Source organism: Podarcis pityusensis, assembly GCF_964106645.2.
Source record: "Podarcis pityusensis genome assembly, chromosome: 17".
Classification (NCBI taxonomy): domain Eukaryota; kingdom Metazoa; phylum Chordata; class Lepidosauria; order Squamata; family Lacertidae; genus Podarcis; species Podarcis pityusensis.
Genome location: NC_138042.1, coordinates 13126431 through 13144579, shown reverse-complemented (window position 1 = coordinate 13144579; position 18149 = coordinate 13126431). Strand labels below are relative to the sequence as shown.

The 18149-nt window shown below is 45.8% G+C and overlaps 1 protein-coding gene across 6 annotated transcripts in view; it reads left to right on the top strand.

The window, feature by feature from the left end:
• Nucleotides 1-18149, top strand: part of SMARCA2 (SWI/SNF related BAF chromatin remodeling complex subunit ATPase 2) — a 124311-nt gene that overhangs the window by 24826 nt on the left and 81336 nt on the right. For 5 of the 6 annotated variants that reach the window (XM_080987690.1, XM_080987692.1, XM_080987689.1 and 2 more), the window contains 5 exons: nucleotides 1723-1972; nucleotides 6997-7123; nucleotides 9625-9798; nucleotides 14430-14603; nucleotides 16670-16840. In XM_080987690.1, the coding sequence (XP_080843816.1) occupies nucleotides 1723-1972; nucleotides 6997-7123; nucleotides 9625-9798; nucleotides 14430-14603; nucleotides 16670-16840 (896 nt within the window). Of the gene's footprint in view, nucleotides 1-1722; nucleotides 1973-6996; nucleotides 7124-9624; nucleotides 9799-14429; nucleotides 14604-16669; nucleotides 16845-18149 lie in introns of all 6 variants that reach the window. The other variant, XM_080987691.1, reaches the window with a different exon arrangement.

Here is an 18149-nt window from a genome sequence, read left to right as displayed (position 1 = left end):
CATTGGACTGTTGGGACAATTCCATTAAGTCGTTTGAAAAACGCAATGTTTTCCTTGGTGAACGATAGAAATGAGAATGAAATTGGGTAATGTGAGGTAACTGATAAATGTGAGAAATTGCGGCGAGTTTCGTTTTGACATTTCCTGGGAAAGGCAATCTTTTGTTGATAAAAGGATGGGAACAGGAGTGGAATTTCATGGAGAGTTGAAGCATTCAATTAGCTTCTCAGGCATATTAGTAAATATCAGCATCTTCTGATCTTTACCCCTGACCTTATATGTTGAGAATTACTGGTAAATGCCAACATTTTCATTTATCATAACAGACACACCTGTACTACCTCAAATGCAGCCAAGTTTACTGCTTTATTGATGTATTCTGTTTTTTTGCTTGATGCATTCAGTTTTTTTGTTTAGACGTAGCCTTGGTTTCTCTCATCTCCGCATACAGGGCTGTGTGAATATTGCAGCACTGGTGTCCATGCTTCTAAGAGGAATTAACTTGTCGGATATCACAGGACCACAAAAGCAAACCCGTCCCGGTGGGCACATAACATGTACTTTTATAATTAATGAATGCGAAATAAAGCCCACAAACTATTTTAGAACTTTCAAACTCTAGAGATTATTCCTGATTTTTTAAAAAAGCCAGATAAGTCTTAGGGCTGGTTTAGAGATTATCACCAAGCCAGGATCTGGTATGAGGCTTTCTTCTCCTCACATACTTTGATTTCCTGAGTTGGGTAGACCATGGGGTGCTGTTGCATGTTCCAAAACCAAAGTGCTGTTCCAAACCAAAGTGCTGTTCCAAACAAAAACCGGAAGTAACACTTTAAAGTGGGTTACCAGTTCTGGTCTGCAATCATAGTTAGCCAGTTTGGATGCGATGGGGCTGCCCAGGGAGAAAAGAGAGTGTGCCAGCCCAAGCTGGCGTTGGCCTGTTATATGTGAACAATCCCTCAGGGTTATGAAAAGAGGGTTACGTATCATCTGCTCACATGACTGGGCAAAATTTGCTTTATAATGGAATATTTCATGTGTCAGGAATTGGATTGTGGTGCACGTAGATTCAGCCAGTTGTTAATATCTGATGTTTCCTCCCTTTATGATCCTGATTTCTGGGCTACTACTAAAATGAGGCTGTATTTTAATTAACTGTTTGTTTGTTGTTGTTGTTTTTCTATTAGGTTTTATTGTAATTTATACTTGGTGTTAGTCACCCTGAGCCCGGCCTTGGCCGGGGAAGGCAGGATATAAATAAAATTTTATTATTAATAGTAATAATGCTTCTGTTGGTATACATGGAAGCGAGTGTGGAAAAGTGTCATTGTTTGGCATACAGTCGTACCTTGAAAGTTGAATGGAATCCACTCCAAAAGTCCGTTCGACTTCCAGAACTTTCAGAAACCAAAGCACAGCTTCTGATTGGCTGCAGGAAGCTCCTGCAGCCAATGGGAAGTCGCGGAAACCCCATCAGATATTCGGCTTCCAAAAGAAAGTTCAAAAACCGGAACAATCACTTCCGGGTTTCGATCGTTAGGGATCCAAGGCGTTCAAGATCCAAGGTACGCCTGTATTTCATTCCTTCTCTTTAGCAGGTGCATCTGGCTGCTGAAGTGTCCTTGGTCCTATTGTGTTGACCTTATCCAAAAGGATAGATAACATTTTGTTTAGCTCCTTTTGGTCCAGGTTTATGAATATTGGTGCTGGCTTATTTTCCAGGGCAAGGGCCAGAGATGAATGTTCCCAGCACCCCTCAGAAGCTCCCTGTCCCGTCCCCCAGCGGAAGACCTTCTCCGGCGCCCGCCCCTGCCCAGCCGGCGGCTGTCATGCCAGGCCCTTCGGTTCCTCCGCCCGCAGCCAGCCAGCCTTCGCCCATCGTCCAGCTGCAGCAGAAACAGAACCGCATCAGCCCCATCCAAAAGCCCCAAGGGCTGGACCCTGTGGAAATCCTCCAAGAGCGGGAATATAGGTAAGAACCAGGCAGAGAGGCAGGTGTTTCAGTACGATTTGTGATTTATTTTTAAAAAATAAATATTTAGCAACTGCTGTATGACAGGGTTGTCTTTGTCCATGGAGGTTTCTTGGCAGGGATACTGGAGTGGCTTGCCGGTTCCTGCTCCAGGTGGATCACATTTGGTCAAAACTCTCCACTATGACCTGTCCATCTTGGTCGGCCCTGCACGGCATAGCTCATAGCTTCTCCGAGTTAAGCCCCTTCGCCATGGCAAGGCAGTTATCCATGAAGGATCATAAAAAGCAGAGACATCACCTTGCCAGCAAAGGTCCGTATAGCTATGGTTTTCCCAGTAGTGATGTATGAAAGTGAGAGCTGGACCATAAAGAAGGCTGATCGCCAAAGAATTGATGCTTTTGAATTCTGGTGCTGGAGGAGACTCTTGAGAGTCCCATGGACTACAAGAAGATCAAACCGATCCATTCTGAAGGAAATCAGCCCTGAGTGCTCACTGGAAGGACAGATCCTGAAGCTGAGGCTCCAATACTTTGGCCACCTCATGAGAAGAGAAGACTCCCTGGAAAAGACCCTGATGTTGGGAAAGATGGGGAGGGCACAAGGAGAAGGGGATGGCAGAGGACAAGGTGGTTGGACAGTGTTCTCGAAGCTACCAGCATGAGTTTGATCAAACTGCAGGAGGCAGTGGAAGACAGGAGTGCCTAGCGTGCTCTGGTCCATGGGGTCACAAAGAGTCGGACACGACTAAACAACAACAAGAAGTAGTATGACAGGGACGTCCAACTCCCAATAGACTGCGATCTATTCACAGTAGAAAAAAACTGGCAATGATCTACCCATTGTCATTGGATGGACCAAAGTTGAGCTTTTTTGGGAAAGGCAAAGTTGTTGGGCTTTTTAAAGGTAGCCACAGTTGTTGTTTTCCCCCTTTTTTGGGGGGGGAGGATATCACTGAGGGACCGAAGATCTAGCAGGAACACCCCACGATCTACCAGTAGATCACAATCTACCCGTTGGACATGCCAGCTGTATGAAAACAACGTCACACTCATGGTGTGTAACTTTGGGGGAAGGGTGGCGACTCGTCCCGGAAATTGTGTGGTGTCGCCCAAATAGGCACCAGCTGACTTGAGGGAGAGGATGACGAGGCTCGTGCGCTTTCCGAGAGTTGTGTAGAAGGTGTTTTTTCACCTCTGCAGAGCCATTTGCCAGAATTTCTCCTGCACCCAGTGGACAGAGGGAAAACTACGAAGGAACGTGTGTCGCCTTCTGGAAGATTCTTTGGGCATAGAGGAAGGGCACCTCCGCTCCCTAGAGGCTGGTGGTGGTTCCAATTGATGCAAATTTCCCTCATGAACTGCACCCCCAGCCCCAGGTTTGGTTCAAATATAGTGGTACCTCAGGATGCGAATGGGATCCATTCCGGAGCCCCATTTGCATCCTGAATAGAATGTAAGACGCAATGGTATATCTGCGTGTGCACGGGTCGCGTTTTGCCACTTCTGCGCATGCGTGTGATGTCATTTTGAGCCGTCTGCACATGCACGAATGGCGAAACCCGGAAGTAACCCGCTCCACTACTTCTGGGTTGCCGTGGAGTGCAACCTGAAAGCACTCAACCTGAAGCACATTCAACCCGGGGTATGACTGCACCTCATTTGTTTCTGTCAGATCTCTATAATACATCACCAAACCAAACCAAGCTCACCTACCAGCTGTGTCTTGTGTTCTGCTGGCTTGGGGCAGCTATCCTTTCCTCCAGTCCAAGACAGATAAAAAGCCAAAACTACGTGTGAGGAGATAAAGGGAGGCCATCTGTCAATCCTCGTCTGTGCTGCCAACCCGACCAGAAGTAGCCTCAGAAACCGAGATGTAAAATCTAGGAGCCAAACAGCACCTTAAATCTAGGCTCTGGTCACCTCGACAATATCTCTGGGTGCTTTTTCTTTGCAAGATCACAAAGCAAATGGTCAGTGGGGCGCCAGAAGAGGCGGGTCTTTGGGTGCCCCGCAGACCAGCTGACTGGCGCGACATCGCAGCCACGCCAAACCTGGTCATAGCCAGGATTATGCTGCTGCAACACAGGTTCCTTGGCTCCCAGTATTATTTGGGATTTCCTCAATCTCTGTTAAGAATTGGGGTTCTCACATCACCACCTTCTCGGAGGCTACATCACGGCCTAGGACCCTCGTACCTACGGGACCCCCTCTCCTGGTATGCCCCACGGAGGACCTTAAGGTCCATATATAGCAACACCCTAGAAGTCCCGGGCCCTAAGGAAATTAAATTTCCTATGAAGAGATTGCACCCTAATGTTTTAATGTTGTATCTTAATCTTTTAAATTGTATATTAATCAACTTGTTTTTATTATTGGTTTTTAGCCGCCCTGAGGCCAGTCTTGGCTGGGGAGGGCGGGGTATAAATAAAATATTATTATTATTATTATTATTATTATTATTTTTATTATTATTATTCATACTACTACTACTTAAGAGAAACCTGCATGCTCTGAGCGAAGGCAGAAGCTAACTGGCTGGAGAATGTTTTGTGCTAATGCTTTAAATTGTGAACCATCCTGAGATTTGCGGACGAAGAAGAAGGGTCAGAGAAGTGCCATTGACGGTGCCTTCTGCCTTCTGCCCTTAAAACTGTCTCTGAAAAGTTTCAGCCCATCCTGAAAAGAGTTTTGCTGATATTCGTCATAGTATGGCTATACTTGACTTCTCTCTTGAATTCATTCTTCATAAGAAGAGATTGCTCCAAAACGTGATTATACCGTCCTTTGACCAACAAAGACTAGTGAAACTCTTATCTTTTGAAAAATCTCTACAAAACCTTTACATTTATGTCGAGAACAGCTCAGCTTATTTTTCTGTTTGAAACTGGGCCAGTGCAATAAATTCATGCCGTAATTCTTACAAAGCTCTCTTTAACACTTAGAAGAAAAATTAAGTGCTGCTTTAATCTTAATGAATAAGTCTTGTAAAACTAATAATGCGCAGTGCAATTTAATGTCACTCCACTATGTGCAAAGCTTCTTTCCTTCTCAGAGCTCATAAAAAAAATTACGCCTGCTATTGTCCTGAAATTACGAGCACAGTGGATTATGTCGGATGGATTCCTTTTATCATCTGACGAAAGTATCCCTGCCAGAAAGCTCTTTGCGACCCCAGAGGCCTCAGTCCTGCCGCATGGCCCCCGTTCCCCAAAAAAACCTCACCGTCCTTCAGGCCGACGCTTGTGACTGCTCCCTCGGTTCCAGGGGCTTCTGCCCTTTTGCAAAAAGATCTCCCTCTCCGGCCCCAGTTCGAAATTCGCTTTCTGCATGGATGAAGACAAATAACTGCACTGTGGAGATTAATTAAACATATTTTGGGCAGGGTTAGATTAAATCCCCTGAGCGTTTTGCAAATGGCAGCTTCAAGAAACTGCTTCCGTCTTTGGCCCTTCCTTATGATTGAACGACTTAAGAGCCTTCTCTGTTTCCCTCTGAATGCAAGGGCAGCCTTTTTAATCTGTTCCCAGGATTAGGCAGGGAGCATTATTTCAGCATTTGATGCATTGATTGTAGAATATGTGGCTGCCACAAAGCCTTTAAAGGTATAGTATTAATTACAATTCCTTATGCAGGGCATTCCTAGTAGGAATTTATATTTTAAAAAACAGCCCCAAAATATTTTTTTTCCTTTTAATTTATGTGAAAGCCATTTGGCTGTTGCATTGATTGATTGATTGATTGATTGTTCAGTTATGAGACTTTTAGTTCAGTTTTAAGCAAAGCCAAGAATAAGTTTGTGATAAATTAATGGCAGCCTCTACAATTTGGTGGTGCTGGTCTACACCCTTAGATAGACGTGTGAGTTTCAGCTGATTTTCAGGTGTTGCTTTCTTCAGTAAGGCGGCCGGTCTTTATTAAGATAAAGGGGACAAAGTCATGGTGACTATTCTTCCCTGGATCAGATTCCCCTCCTGCCCAAACGCTGCTGATCGGTTTGCCGGGGATCCTGTTTGTTCAGAATTTCTGGGGCCCGTCCTGCTTCCCTCCCCAGGCCCTTCTGGCTTCTGCTGGCACTTGGCTCTGCTCCCTGGCCTGAAAGCAGAAGGAGGGTCCTCTGTAACGTTAGGACCCACTTGGCTCTTGGAAGCGCTGCCTATTTCAGCCCCCCCCGTCTGGTGCCAGACTGACACTGCTCTTAACGTTGCGCTTAGTTAACAACTTTTCATCCCAGGGCTGCCAACTCCTCTATTAACACCATTAGCATTAATTCTTCCCTCTTTGCGCTGAGATGAAGAGATTTAACGATGCGCAAGGAGCGGCACCCGGGGTGAATTTATTGGTATTTGAATGGCATGCCAATGAATCGCCATTATTGGCAGCTGACATTCTTCTGACAAAAAAAATAAATAAGAAAAGGGTGTGTATTTGTGTGTCCACACTGTGGGATGTTACCCACCCCCCTTCTATCCAGGTGGACCTAAAAACCATTGCAAAACTTTTCCGTGGGTGAAATTGAGGCTGCTTTGAAATGGAGCCCAGGTTGGCTGGAATCTAAAACCTTTTCTCTCTCGTTTTGAGCCCTGCTTATGCCTCAAATGTCTTCCTCAACAGTGTGAGGGAACTCTTGGCCTTTTGGAAAATTTCAGAGGATTTTCTCTGTTCATTTCTTACCTTAAGCTTAACAGACACATAATGTGCAGTTCAAAGGCTTTTGAGATAAATGCGTAATTCTCCAGTGATTCGTAGTCTAATTATTTTAGATATAAATAACAGCGTTTGAAAGTGCTGCGTCTTTCAAGAGTGTACGTACTTGCATTTCATTAGCGGTAACAACAGTGTAGCCCCAATCCTATGCGTGTTTGCAGAGAGTAAAGTCCTGCGAGATGCGGTTGGATTTATTCGCAAGTAACGGAGGATGGTATCGCAGCTCTAGCGAGGTCAAGAGAATGTCAAATGTACCTGCAATGGGCAAATTTATCTCTTTCTCTTCTAATCCCCTGTCCTGTGTCCTTCCCTGTTTAGACTTCAGGCACGGATCGCTCACAGAATTCAGGAATTGGAAAACTTGCCTGGCTCTTTGCCCCCAGACCTGCGAACTAAAGCCACGGTGGAGCTGAAGGCACTCAGGCTGCTGAATTTCCAGCGCCAGGTAACAAATTTCCCTGAAAGGAAGCATTTTTTGGTTGTACAGTCGTACCTTCGATCCCAAACGCCTTGCGCCTCAAACATTTTGGCTCCGGAACGCTGCAGACCCGGAAGTGAGTGTTCTGCTTTGCGAACGTTCTTTGGAACCCAAATGTCCGACGTGTTCCTGCAGCCAATCGGAAGCCGCACCTCAGTTTCCGAATGTTTTGGAAGTCGAACGGACTTCCGGAACGGATTCCATTCAACTTCTGTGGTACCACTGTAGTTGACAAATACAGTGGTACCTTGGTTCTCAAACTTATCTGTTCCGGAAGTCCATTCCAAAACCAAGGCACGCTTTCCCAATGCAAACTGGATTAATCTGTTCCAGACTTTTAAAGACAGCCCCTAAAATAGCAATTTAACATGAATTTCACTCTCTAACGAGACCATTGATCCATAAAATGAAAGTGATAAACAATGTACTGCAGTCACACAATCGATCAGTAGCTGAACTGGGTTCCACACAGTCGCAAAAATGCAAAATAAAAAGCAAAAACAGACAGACCTCAGCGTAACAGTCAAAACGGAAGTGTGGTGCTCAAGTCGGAAGCGTAACACTCAAAACGGAGCACATTCGGCTTCTGAAAAAAGTTTGCAAACCGGAATACTGACTTCCGGTTGAGAAGGGGATTGAGAACTTTAAGATTCCTTTAGGATGCATTGAAGAGGACGCTTTCAGGAAGGGGACAGTTGGCGGTGGGAGGTGCCTGCAAGAAAAGGAGGGTGGGAAGAATTTCTCAGGGGGGAAAGTGGGGGCACCCTGGTGAGGGCAGAGGGGTCTGCCTTTCTATGTGTGGATAAATGAGAAGATAGGTAAAGGGACCCCTGACTGTTAGGTCCAGTCATGGATGGCTCTGGGGTTGCGGTGCTCATCTCGCTTTGTTGGCCGAGGGAGCCGGTGTACGGGTTCCGGGTCATGTGGTCAGCGTGACTAAGCCGCTTCTGGTGAACCAGAGCAGTGCACGGAAACGCCGTTTGCCTTCCCGCCGGAGCGGTACCTATTTATCTACTTGCACTTTGACGTGCTTTTGAACTGCTAGGTTGGCAGGAGCAGGGACCAAGCAACGGGAGCTCACCCCTTTGCAGGGATTCAAACCGCCGACCTTCTGATCGGCACACCCTAGGCTCTGTGGTTTAACCCACAGCGCCACCCGCGTCCCTAATGAGAAGATATGTTCAGCACAAATGTCTTTATAGTTACTGATTTTCTATTCTTTTTTCCTCTTTTTCTTTTCTATAGTGTTTTGCGTTTTCCTACCAATGAGTTTGAATGTTAGTGTTTAACATGTCAAAAAACTTTCAATAAGATTGTTATGTTAGAGAAAGTGATGGATAAATTAATCGCAGTCTGGAGCAGCACTGGGGGTGGGGAGGGTGGTGTTGATGAGGAGATCATGCTAGTAGCCTCCGTGTGAGTACATGGAAATTCAGTTTAATTTGCCCCGTGTGCATTGTTATCAGTAATAATTAACCACCGTCAAGTTGTTATTGTGCTTTCTGTAGCACTCAAGATCCCTAATCTTAATTGCTATCTGACGCCCACCCAGCCCCAACTAGGCTAGTCTTTGGATGAGTGACTTTTCCATCTTTATATCATCGAAGGAGCGATAGCTGAAAAGAGATTTGAACCTAGAAATTCAGCTTCCAAAATCAATCTTCTGCCTGCTGTGCTCTGCCGACATCCTGCTAGATTCTAGATGCTAACTCTTCCTTATAAGAACCATTTCAGTTGACTTTTCCTTCTTGCAAAACAGCATGACGACAACAGCATAGCAGTGCAATAACGAAAAAGTGAGAATAAAAGTCATATGTAAAGTCTTTGAAAGCAAAGTGTTTTCGGAGTGCGTTGCTATCTTGTATATAAATCCCAGAGCAGAGTGAATGATTCCTTTTTAAAATTAATTACTAGTCTGACAATTTCTCAGATTCTAACTATATTAGTGAGCTTGACCAAGAAAACAGGGATCTGGCATTTGAGGAATCCAGCCAGATTTAGACGTACTACCAAAAAAAAAAGCTTATAGGTGAAAGGAAATATGCAGAAATGGCAAAATTTACCCGAAGAATAAGAAATCAAGATAACAAACTTTTTATAAAAGAATGGAAAAGGTTTATTGAATATTTACAGATAAACTGTAAACAGATAAAAACATTGGCAGGATTATTGTAATAAACTGCGGTTTCATAAGAGTGTATATTTAAAGAAGATGAATAAATGAGCAAATTAAGCTAATTCGGATATGCAGAGGATATTAAAAACAAATTCAAGGAACCGCAGAAAGAGGGGGAAGGAAGTTAAGTTTTGAAATGTCAGAATGGTGGTGAAATCAATGAGATGTGTGAATCTGAAAAGTATGAATAAAAATTTAAAATAAAAAAAGGGAAGGGAAGGAGACAGTTCTTTAAAAAAATGAGTTTTGCTGCTGATGATTTGGTGCTAAGGTCTGTCCTTCTGGCTCCCAGCTCAGGCAAGAGGTGGTGGCTTGCATGCGCCGCGACACGACGCTGGAGACGGCTCTGAACTCGAAGGCCTATAAGCGCAGCAAGCGCCAGACCTTGCGGGAAGCGCGGATGACGGAGAAGCTGGAGAAGCAGCAGAAGATCGAACAGGAGCGGAAACGGAGGCAGAAGCACCAGGTATCTGCATGCTCCAAGACGGTTCTGCTCGTCTGTTGCAGGAATAGCTGCCAGCGCTCCCTCCAAATATCACTGGACTCTAACTCCCATCAGCAGCGCAGCCAAAGGTCGGGGTTTGGAGCTGTAATGCAGTCAGCTGCTTGTCTTGCTACGTACACCCTTGTGCAAATTAATTGAAACAAGCAATGTAGTTTAATAATAATAATAATAATAATTTTTATTTATACCCTGCCCTCCCCAGCAAAGTCTGGGCACAGGGCGGCTAACAAGCAATAATAAAAACAAATTGAATGAATACAACTTAAAAACAAGATTAAAATACAACATTAAAATATTGAAACATTAAAATATTAAAATGTAGCCTCATCACAGGAGGGGAAGGAAAAAGAAAGAGGGGGAGGGAATCAAATTGGCTTCAAGCCAAAGGCCAGACGGAACAACTCTGTCTTACAGGCCCTGCGGAAAGAAATCAGATCCTGCAGGGCCCTGGTCTCATGAGGCAGAGCGTTCCACCAGGCCGGAGCCAGTGTTGAAAAGGCCCTGGCTCTGGCTGAAGCTAATCTAACTTCTTTAGGGCCCGGGACCTCTAGGGTGTTGCTATTTATGGACCTTAAGGTCCTCTGTGGGGCATACCGGGAGAGGCGGTCCCGTAGGTATGGCGGTCCCGTAGGTACGGGGGTCCTAGGCCGTGAAGGGCTTTAAAGGTCAAAACCAGCACCTTAAATCTGACCCTGTACTCCACCGGGAGCCAGTGCAGCTGGAAAAGCACTGGGTGAATATGCTCCCATGGCAGAGACCCCATGAGGAGCCTCGCTGCAGCATTCTGCACCCGCTGGAGTTTCTGGGAGAGCTTCAAGGGCAGCCCCACGTATAGCGAATTACAGTAGTCAAGCCTGGAGGTGACCGTCACATGGATCACTGTGGCCAGATCAGGGCAGGAAAAGTAAGGAACCAAGTGCTTTATTGCACAAAACTCACGTATACGTGTACAAAACTCATGTATGTGTACGGTAGTAACAGATATGGCCTCCGCTATTTTTAAGCAGCGTTTGAACACGGTTGGGCATGGAGTCTACTAGTTTCGAACAGTCCCTGTTGATTTTCGGATCCCTGCACCACACTTGAATCAGCGCCTGAATGAGCTTCTCCATAGTCGTACAGTCTACAACACGGAGGCGACTTTTGCATACAGCCTACAAATTCTCCATGGGATTGACATCTGGGGAATTCCCTGGCCAATCAAGTACAGTGGTACCTCGGGTTAAGTACTTAATTTGTTCCGGAGGTCCATTCTTAACCTGAAACTGTTCTTAACCTGAAGCACCACTTTAGCTAATGGGGCCTCCCGCTGCCAACGTGCCGCTGGAGCATGATTTCTGTTCTCATCCTGAAGCAAAGTTCTTAACCCGAGGTACTATTTCTAGGTTAGCGGAGTCTTTAACCTGAAGCATATGTAACCTGAAGCGTATGTAACCCGAGGTACCACTGTACAGGATTGCAAGTAAGATGGAAAACATGCTTTGTTTCAGTTAATTTGCACAAGAGTGTAAGATTAATCTGGGAATTGATATTGCTACCAGGTTCCTTGCACAGCGGGAGAAGAGGCACTGGCAAGGAAGGAACACAGCTCCAGATACTGCTTGCAAGGCGGCTTGAATGTCTCTTTCCCGAAAGGCCTTCCCTCCTCCTCCCTCGGAGCATGACCGTTGGCCTCTGGTCCTTGCTCTCTTTGGAAATTTCAGTTTTCTACACTTCTTGTTTTTACTGGACCTCTCATTTTGGGGTGTCTTAATTGGGAGGCAGGCAGCTATCCCAGGGCTCCTTCTGTCACGATGATTCCTCTTGGATGCTCAAGCAGTGAGCAGCCGGCCAGAAGCCCCTCTGCTTCCTTGCTCCTCACCCCATCTTGCGCTTGCTCAGTGGGATGGCATATTTACGCCCCTAAGCTTTTACTGTCTGAAGGGCTACAGTGGTACCTCGGGTTACACACGCTTCAGGTTACAGACTCCGCTAACCCAGAAATAGTGCTTCAAGTTAAGAACTTTGCTTCAGGATGAGAACAGAAATCGGACTCTGGCGGCGCAGCGGCAGGAGGAGGCCCCATTAGCTAAAGTGGTGCTTCAGGTTAAGAACAGTTTCAGGTTAAGAATAGACCTCCGGAACAAATTAAGTACTTAACCTGAGGTACCACTGTATTGTATTTTAATATTTTGTTGGAAACCGCCTAGAGTGGCTGGGGAAACCCAGACAGATGGGTGGGGTATAAATAATAATAATAATAATAATAATAATAATAATAATAATAATAAATAGTAGTTGTTATTATTATTATTATTATTATTATTAATTAATTAATTAATCAATTAATTAAGCACAGTGGGTTGAATGGTTCCTTCGCTCAGCCCTACATGCAGATGTCCAGGACTGAACCTGAGACTTTTCCCCAAAACACATGGGGACAGAAAGAAGCTGACACAGACTTTCTGTCTGCCTAGGAATCGCTCTCAGGCTTTAAGCCTTTTGAATCAATTGCTACCTGGTCCTTTTTCAAAACAGGGGGTGCCAGGAATCAGACCTGGAACCTGCCGCATGCCAGATATGTAGCAAGCATGACCACGGATCTGCAATTTGTTCCAAAGGGGATCGGCCTACGGTTGATCTGCGGAGGACCTAGTGGTTTAGGAAGAGACCGCTGCCCACTTGCTCTCATTAATAGGACTTGCAACATGCAGATTTCCTCTCCTGCTTTTTTAGATACGTTCCATTTTTATTGACGTTTGATGTCTTCCTGCAGAACCGCTAGGAACCCCCAGAGATTATGCCTCTGAGCCAAATAGCACGTGATGCTCAATATTGCATTAGAGAGCATGTCGGGTTGTTGGTTTTTTAATTAGACGTGGTGGGCTCCCCCCCCCCCGGCCCCCAAGATGTTAATGCTCCCTCTGGCATTACAGAAGCTTCTTTCTAAGGCCATTGGCAGTGCAGAAGTGACTTTTATTTGCATCTTGGCTGGGGAGGGAAGATTAAACCTTTCTCCCTAGTCCACAGGATGAAAATCACAGCACACTCCACACACATTATTAAACAACATGCTTTCTAATGACATATTTAGGGCTCTAAATAGCCTCGCTTACTCTGTTTTTAGCTCCATTATTCAGCAGCAAAAGACTGGATGCAAGGAAACACTCAGTTAGTGGTTTAAATATGCGCCACTTCAGGATGACGTGCTAGCCTGGCTGTTTCCAGAGAGGCAACAGCAGCAAAAACAACCCAGAGGCTGATGGCACATTGGAGAACCATCATGTCCGTCCACTTGTGGGAGCCAGCACAAGGGTTCCCAATGCGGTGCTCTCCCCCCTAGCCTGCCATGGGCCCTGTGGGGTCGGGAGAACCCCCCCAGATCGGCCCAGAGAGAGAAAAGTGGGCATGCATGTCTAGAATGATACACACATGCAGGAAAAGCAGTTGTAAACAAGGGTTCAGATTGCCATGACATACAAAAAGTACAGTTTGTGACAGTTCATTTAAGGCCTGAATGCATGCAAAATAAGACCAATGGGCGTTCACAGCAACAGACACTTACTGTACATTTCCAAGCACAATTCAAAGTGTTGGTGCTGACCTTTAAAGCCCTAAACGGCCTCAGCCCAGTAGACCTGAAGGAGCGTCGCCACCCACGTTGTCCAACCTCAGAGGTCCAGCTCTGAGGGCCTTCTGGCATTTCCCTCCCTGCAAGAAGCGAGGTTACAGGGAACCAGGCAGAGGGCCTTCTCGGTGGTGGCACCTGCCCTGTGGAACGCCCCCCCCCCCAGCAGATGTCAAGGAAATAAGGAAATATATGACTTTTAGAAGGCATCTGAAGGCAGCCCTGTTTAGAGAAGTTTTTAATATGTGTTGTCGTGTTTTTAGTACAGTCATACCTCAGGTTACAGACGCTTCAGGTTGCGTATTTTCGGGTTGCGGACCGCCAAAACCCCCAAGTACCGGAACGAGTTACTTCCGGGTTTCGGCAGTCGTTCATGCGCAGAAGCGCTAGATCGTACTTTGCACATGCACAGAAGTGCTGAATCGCAACCTGCGCGTGCGCAGACGCGGGTTGCAAACTCTGGGCTGCGAACGTGCATCCCACACGGATCACGTTCGCAACCCGAGCGTCCACCTTATTCTGTTGGGAGCTGCCCAGAGTGGCTGATCCAACCCAGGCAGATGGGTGGGGTATAAATAATAAATATTATTATTATTATTATTTTATTATTATTATTATAATAATTATTATTATTGGCAAAGGCATAATTTACTTTGTTTATTGACAGTTGGACAGGAAAGCATTGCCCATATTCAAGCCCAAACTAATAGAAATGGTCAAAACTGGTAGGAGCCTGGCTGCTGGGTCGATCAGGAGTGGAGGACCCAAGCGTATCCCTCCTGGCTTAGTTTAAGGGCGACTCTGCAGTTACCTTCCCATCTCAAGGATGAAGGAGGGGCCGCAACCTCATCTTCCCAGCTGTGATTCATAGCACTATATCGGCCGGAGGAGATACATTTAGATCCTTGATACAGGGTGCGCTTGGAATCTGCGACCGTTGCTTGTGGGTCAGCTCCCTGATTTCCCCCCTTTTTCTTTTTCGCAGGAGTATCTCAACAGCATCTTGCAGCACGCTAAGGACTTCAAAGAGTACCACCGGTCCGTGGCTGGGAAAATCCAGAAGCTTTCCAAAGCCGTGGCCACGTGGCACGCAAACACGGAGCGTGAGCAGAAGAAGGAAACAGAGAGGATTGAGAAAGAGCGAATGCGGCGGCTGATGGTGAGGCCGGTGTTGGCTCAAGGAGGCCGTTTCCGCAGGTGCTGAAGGGCTTCCCAAATGTGGGTCTCTTCCTGTTCTTGGACTACAGTTTCCATCATCCCTGACCACTGGTCCTGCTAGCTTAAGGATGATGGGAGTTGTAGGCCATCATCTGGAGACCCAAGTTTGGGAAACCCCACTGTAGAGGGAAGGGAGCGGCCGATGGGGCTCATCCACCTGGGAAGGGAGGCCATCCAGGAGATGGAAAACTCTGGTCCTAAACTTCTACTGCCTTGCGGGACATCTTCAGGAGAAGAGAAGGCTCAGGAGTAAACCCTCTTACCCATATCCATAGTGGAGTCCCCAAGATGTTTGGATGGCGCCTTGTCCGCCTCCTTCCGGCAACTCCTTCAGCCAAGCTGATACCCAACATCTTGTTCTGCTTTCCTTTGGACCCCATCAGCTGAGAGGGGGCAGCCCAGGACCCCCAGACATGCTGCCCAGGCTTGTACCCCAGGGAGGTCACTTAAGTGCTCCTAATGCAGTGATTTGACTTCACCCCCGGAGGCGTACTCCATTGTCTCTCGAGAGCCGTAAGCCAACCCAAGGTGAAAATAAGGGAGCTATTTCCATTTGTAAACCTTTTGTTGTCTTTTATGTGCGTCTTAATGGGGTGGTTATGATATTTATGGACTCCCTTTAATATAATGAACCAAACCACTTTCACCTTACCTTGTGGTTTCCAATATTTTAACTGCCCTGCCCCCATTTATAGTTTGACCCCATTACTTATACCTTCTGAGCAACACCAGATGTTCTTTTATATGGTGGTTAATTTTCAAGAAACTATACTTTCTCTGTAGAAGCTTCTACCGCAGCACAGTGATTTCTTCCAAACACTTGTTAGCATTCACGGCATCAAGACCATGTCATTTTTTTCTAACCCTTCGGTTATATATAAACCGCAGTGACACATTACCTTTCAATTATTTCCTGTGGCAGCCCCACCTTGAGAATGATTTCCATGTCAAAGGCAAGAGGCAAGATTTCATCAAAAGTTAAGCATCCTCTGAATCGTACTGATTTCAGAGGGAGGCGTTTAAGAATGTATTTTTCTGTTAAAACCAATGGGACATAAGAGTGTTTAAATTTGGTGGGACTGAGACCACGTTTTCCAACGTTGTTCCCTGTGACCCACAAAGTCAGGAGAAGGGAAGTTGTTGAGCTATTACATTCAGCAAATGTAACTCCTGTTTGTTCTCTTGGGTGTTGACCTCAGTTCATCTTGGATTTTAATGCATCACTGTAATGCAGGCTTTCTCAGCCTCGGCCCTCCAGATGTTTTTGGCCTACAACTCCCATGATCCCTAGCTAGCAGGACCAGTGATCAGGGATGATGGGAATTGTAGTCTCAAAACATCTGCAGGGCCGAGGTTGTGGAAGCCTGCTTTAATGTTTCTCCAAAGTTTCCCCTGATATTTAATTACTGTTTAAGGAATAATAGGGTATAGGTCCCCCTACTATTGCAGCTGGTGCTTTCAGTATCTAGAAATCAGGACTTCAACCTAGAGTGGAAAACATCTGGGTGCAAAAGGTGTCTAGATTTTTCTGCAGAATCTAAAAAAAAACAAAACAATAATAATTAACAAAAAAATTCTCCAAAACATCAACATTTCCGATATGGGCTGCCATATACCCAGGTTTCCCCGGACATTTTAGCCAATCTTTGGAAATTCCGCCTGGACATCATTTTCGACGGAGGCATCCTGAGTGTATGGCAGCCCTACCGTAGGACTCTATTTTTTAAAACGGTGAACAAAATAGAGGCGCTTTTTTTTGGGTGCTTTAACATAGTGGAGGTTTTGACTCAACATCATTTGGGAAGCGGTACGTAGCGGTACTGATACGGCGCAGTTGGCAAATAGGTGTCTCCCCAGCCCTGAAATGACCCCTGGAGCTTTGGAAGTGATGGAACTTGACCCCTGCGCCCGGATCCCACGTGGAAAGCGTCCCCACTTTATTTGGGTCTGCCGTGAGCGGCTGCTTGGCGACAGAGTCCCTTAATTTGCCTTTCCTTGCGCTGCCAGGCTGAAGATGAGGAAGGCTACCGCAAGCTCATTGACCAGAAGAAGGACCGGCGCCTGGCTTACCTGCTGCAGCAAACGGACGAATATGTGGCCAACCTGACGAATCTGGTTTGGGAGCACAAGCAAGCGCAGGCGGCCAAGGAGAAGAAGAAGAGGAGGAGGAGAAAGAAGGCAAGTACCTCTTTCAGCTGCCACTAACAGAGTTTTCTTTTCTTTTTGTAATCCTTTTGATTTGATTTTGCAAATATGAATTCATAACATTCGAAATGCATATCCATATATAGAGATTTCTCTGAATCTTGAGACTTCCCCTCCATGGGACGTATTGTCAACATCTACAGCTCCATTTTATTCCATATTTTATATCAATCCATATTGTCCAGAGTGTATAATAATTATAATTATAATTATAATTATAATTATAATTATAATTATAATTATAATAATTTATTTATACCCTGCCCATCTGGCTGGATTTCCCCAGCCACTCTGGGTGGCTTTCAACCGAATATTAAAAACACAATACAGCATCAAACATTAAAAAACTTCCCTATTGCATTACAAGTGAGCTTCAAATCCTGCTAATGTTTCCATCTGCTTACAGTGGTCTCCTAAGTAAGTTATAATTTTAACCCATTCTTTTTTAAAGTTTTTGTCCTCTGTTCCTGAGTTTTCCATCCAGCTTAGCCCTTTCAGCTTAACTTGCCATTCCTCTCTGGTAGGGGCTTCTTTCCATCTCTGGGCTAGTAGCATCCAAGTGGCTGTTGTCCCGTACATTAAAAAGTCTTAGGAATTAGGTACTAGCACTAACAGAGTTTTCAATATCTCCCTCTGTCCTTTCCTTCCTCCCACGGCAGAGGAAAGCAGCCCTCTTTGCGAAAGTGCCTCTCAGATCTTAAAAAAGTCTCAGACACGTAACGTCTGCCTTGCATGGAAACCAGGCAAGGACAGGTACAGGATCTCAGGCAGGATCTAGCATACAGCATTGTTGCTTCCGCAACCTGGGGTGGGGTCCGACAGTCTTTTATCTTTGTCAGGGTAACGGCCGGTCCTGATTCCCCGGTGACTCACCTCCCTGTTAAGCCCGAAGGTGAGCACTCCTCCTACTCAGGTCTCTCCTTCTCTCAGACTTAGTCTCTGCAGCTCTGGAGACGTCGGTGGGTTACTAGACCCAGGGGCCGCCTCAGCCTCCCCTAACCCAACTGGTAGTGGAGCAAAGGTACCAATCCCCTCCTTTGCTTAAGCTCCAGACACCAGGAGCTTGCTCCACCTAGCATGTTCGTCACTGTTTCCAGATATGCTCAGACCTCTAGCCAAACATGCGTAGAAAGACGATTCCATAAGAAGTGACTGTTTTGACTGCCTCTCGGAATGCCATTAATGGTTAAACTGGGTTCACAAATGGTCTTCTTCGGAGGCGTTCTTGGACAGTCTGAAGGGTTTCGAAGGAGCACCAGAATTAGAACACTCTCTAAGTTAG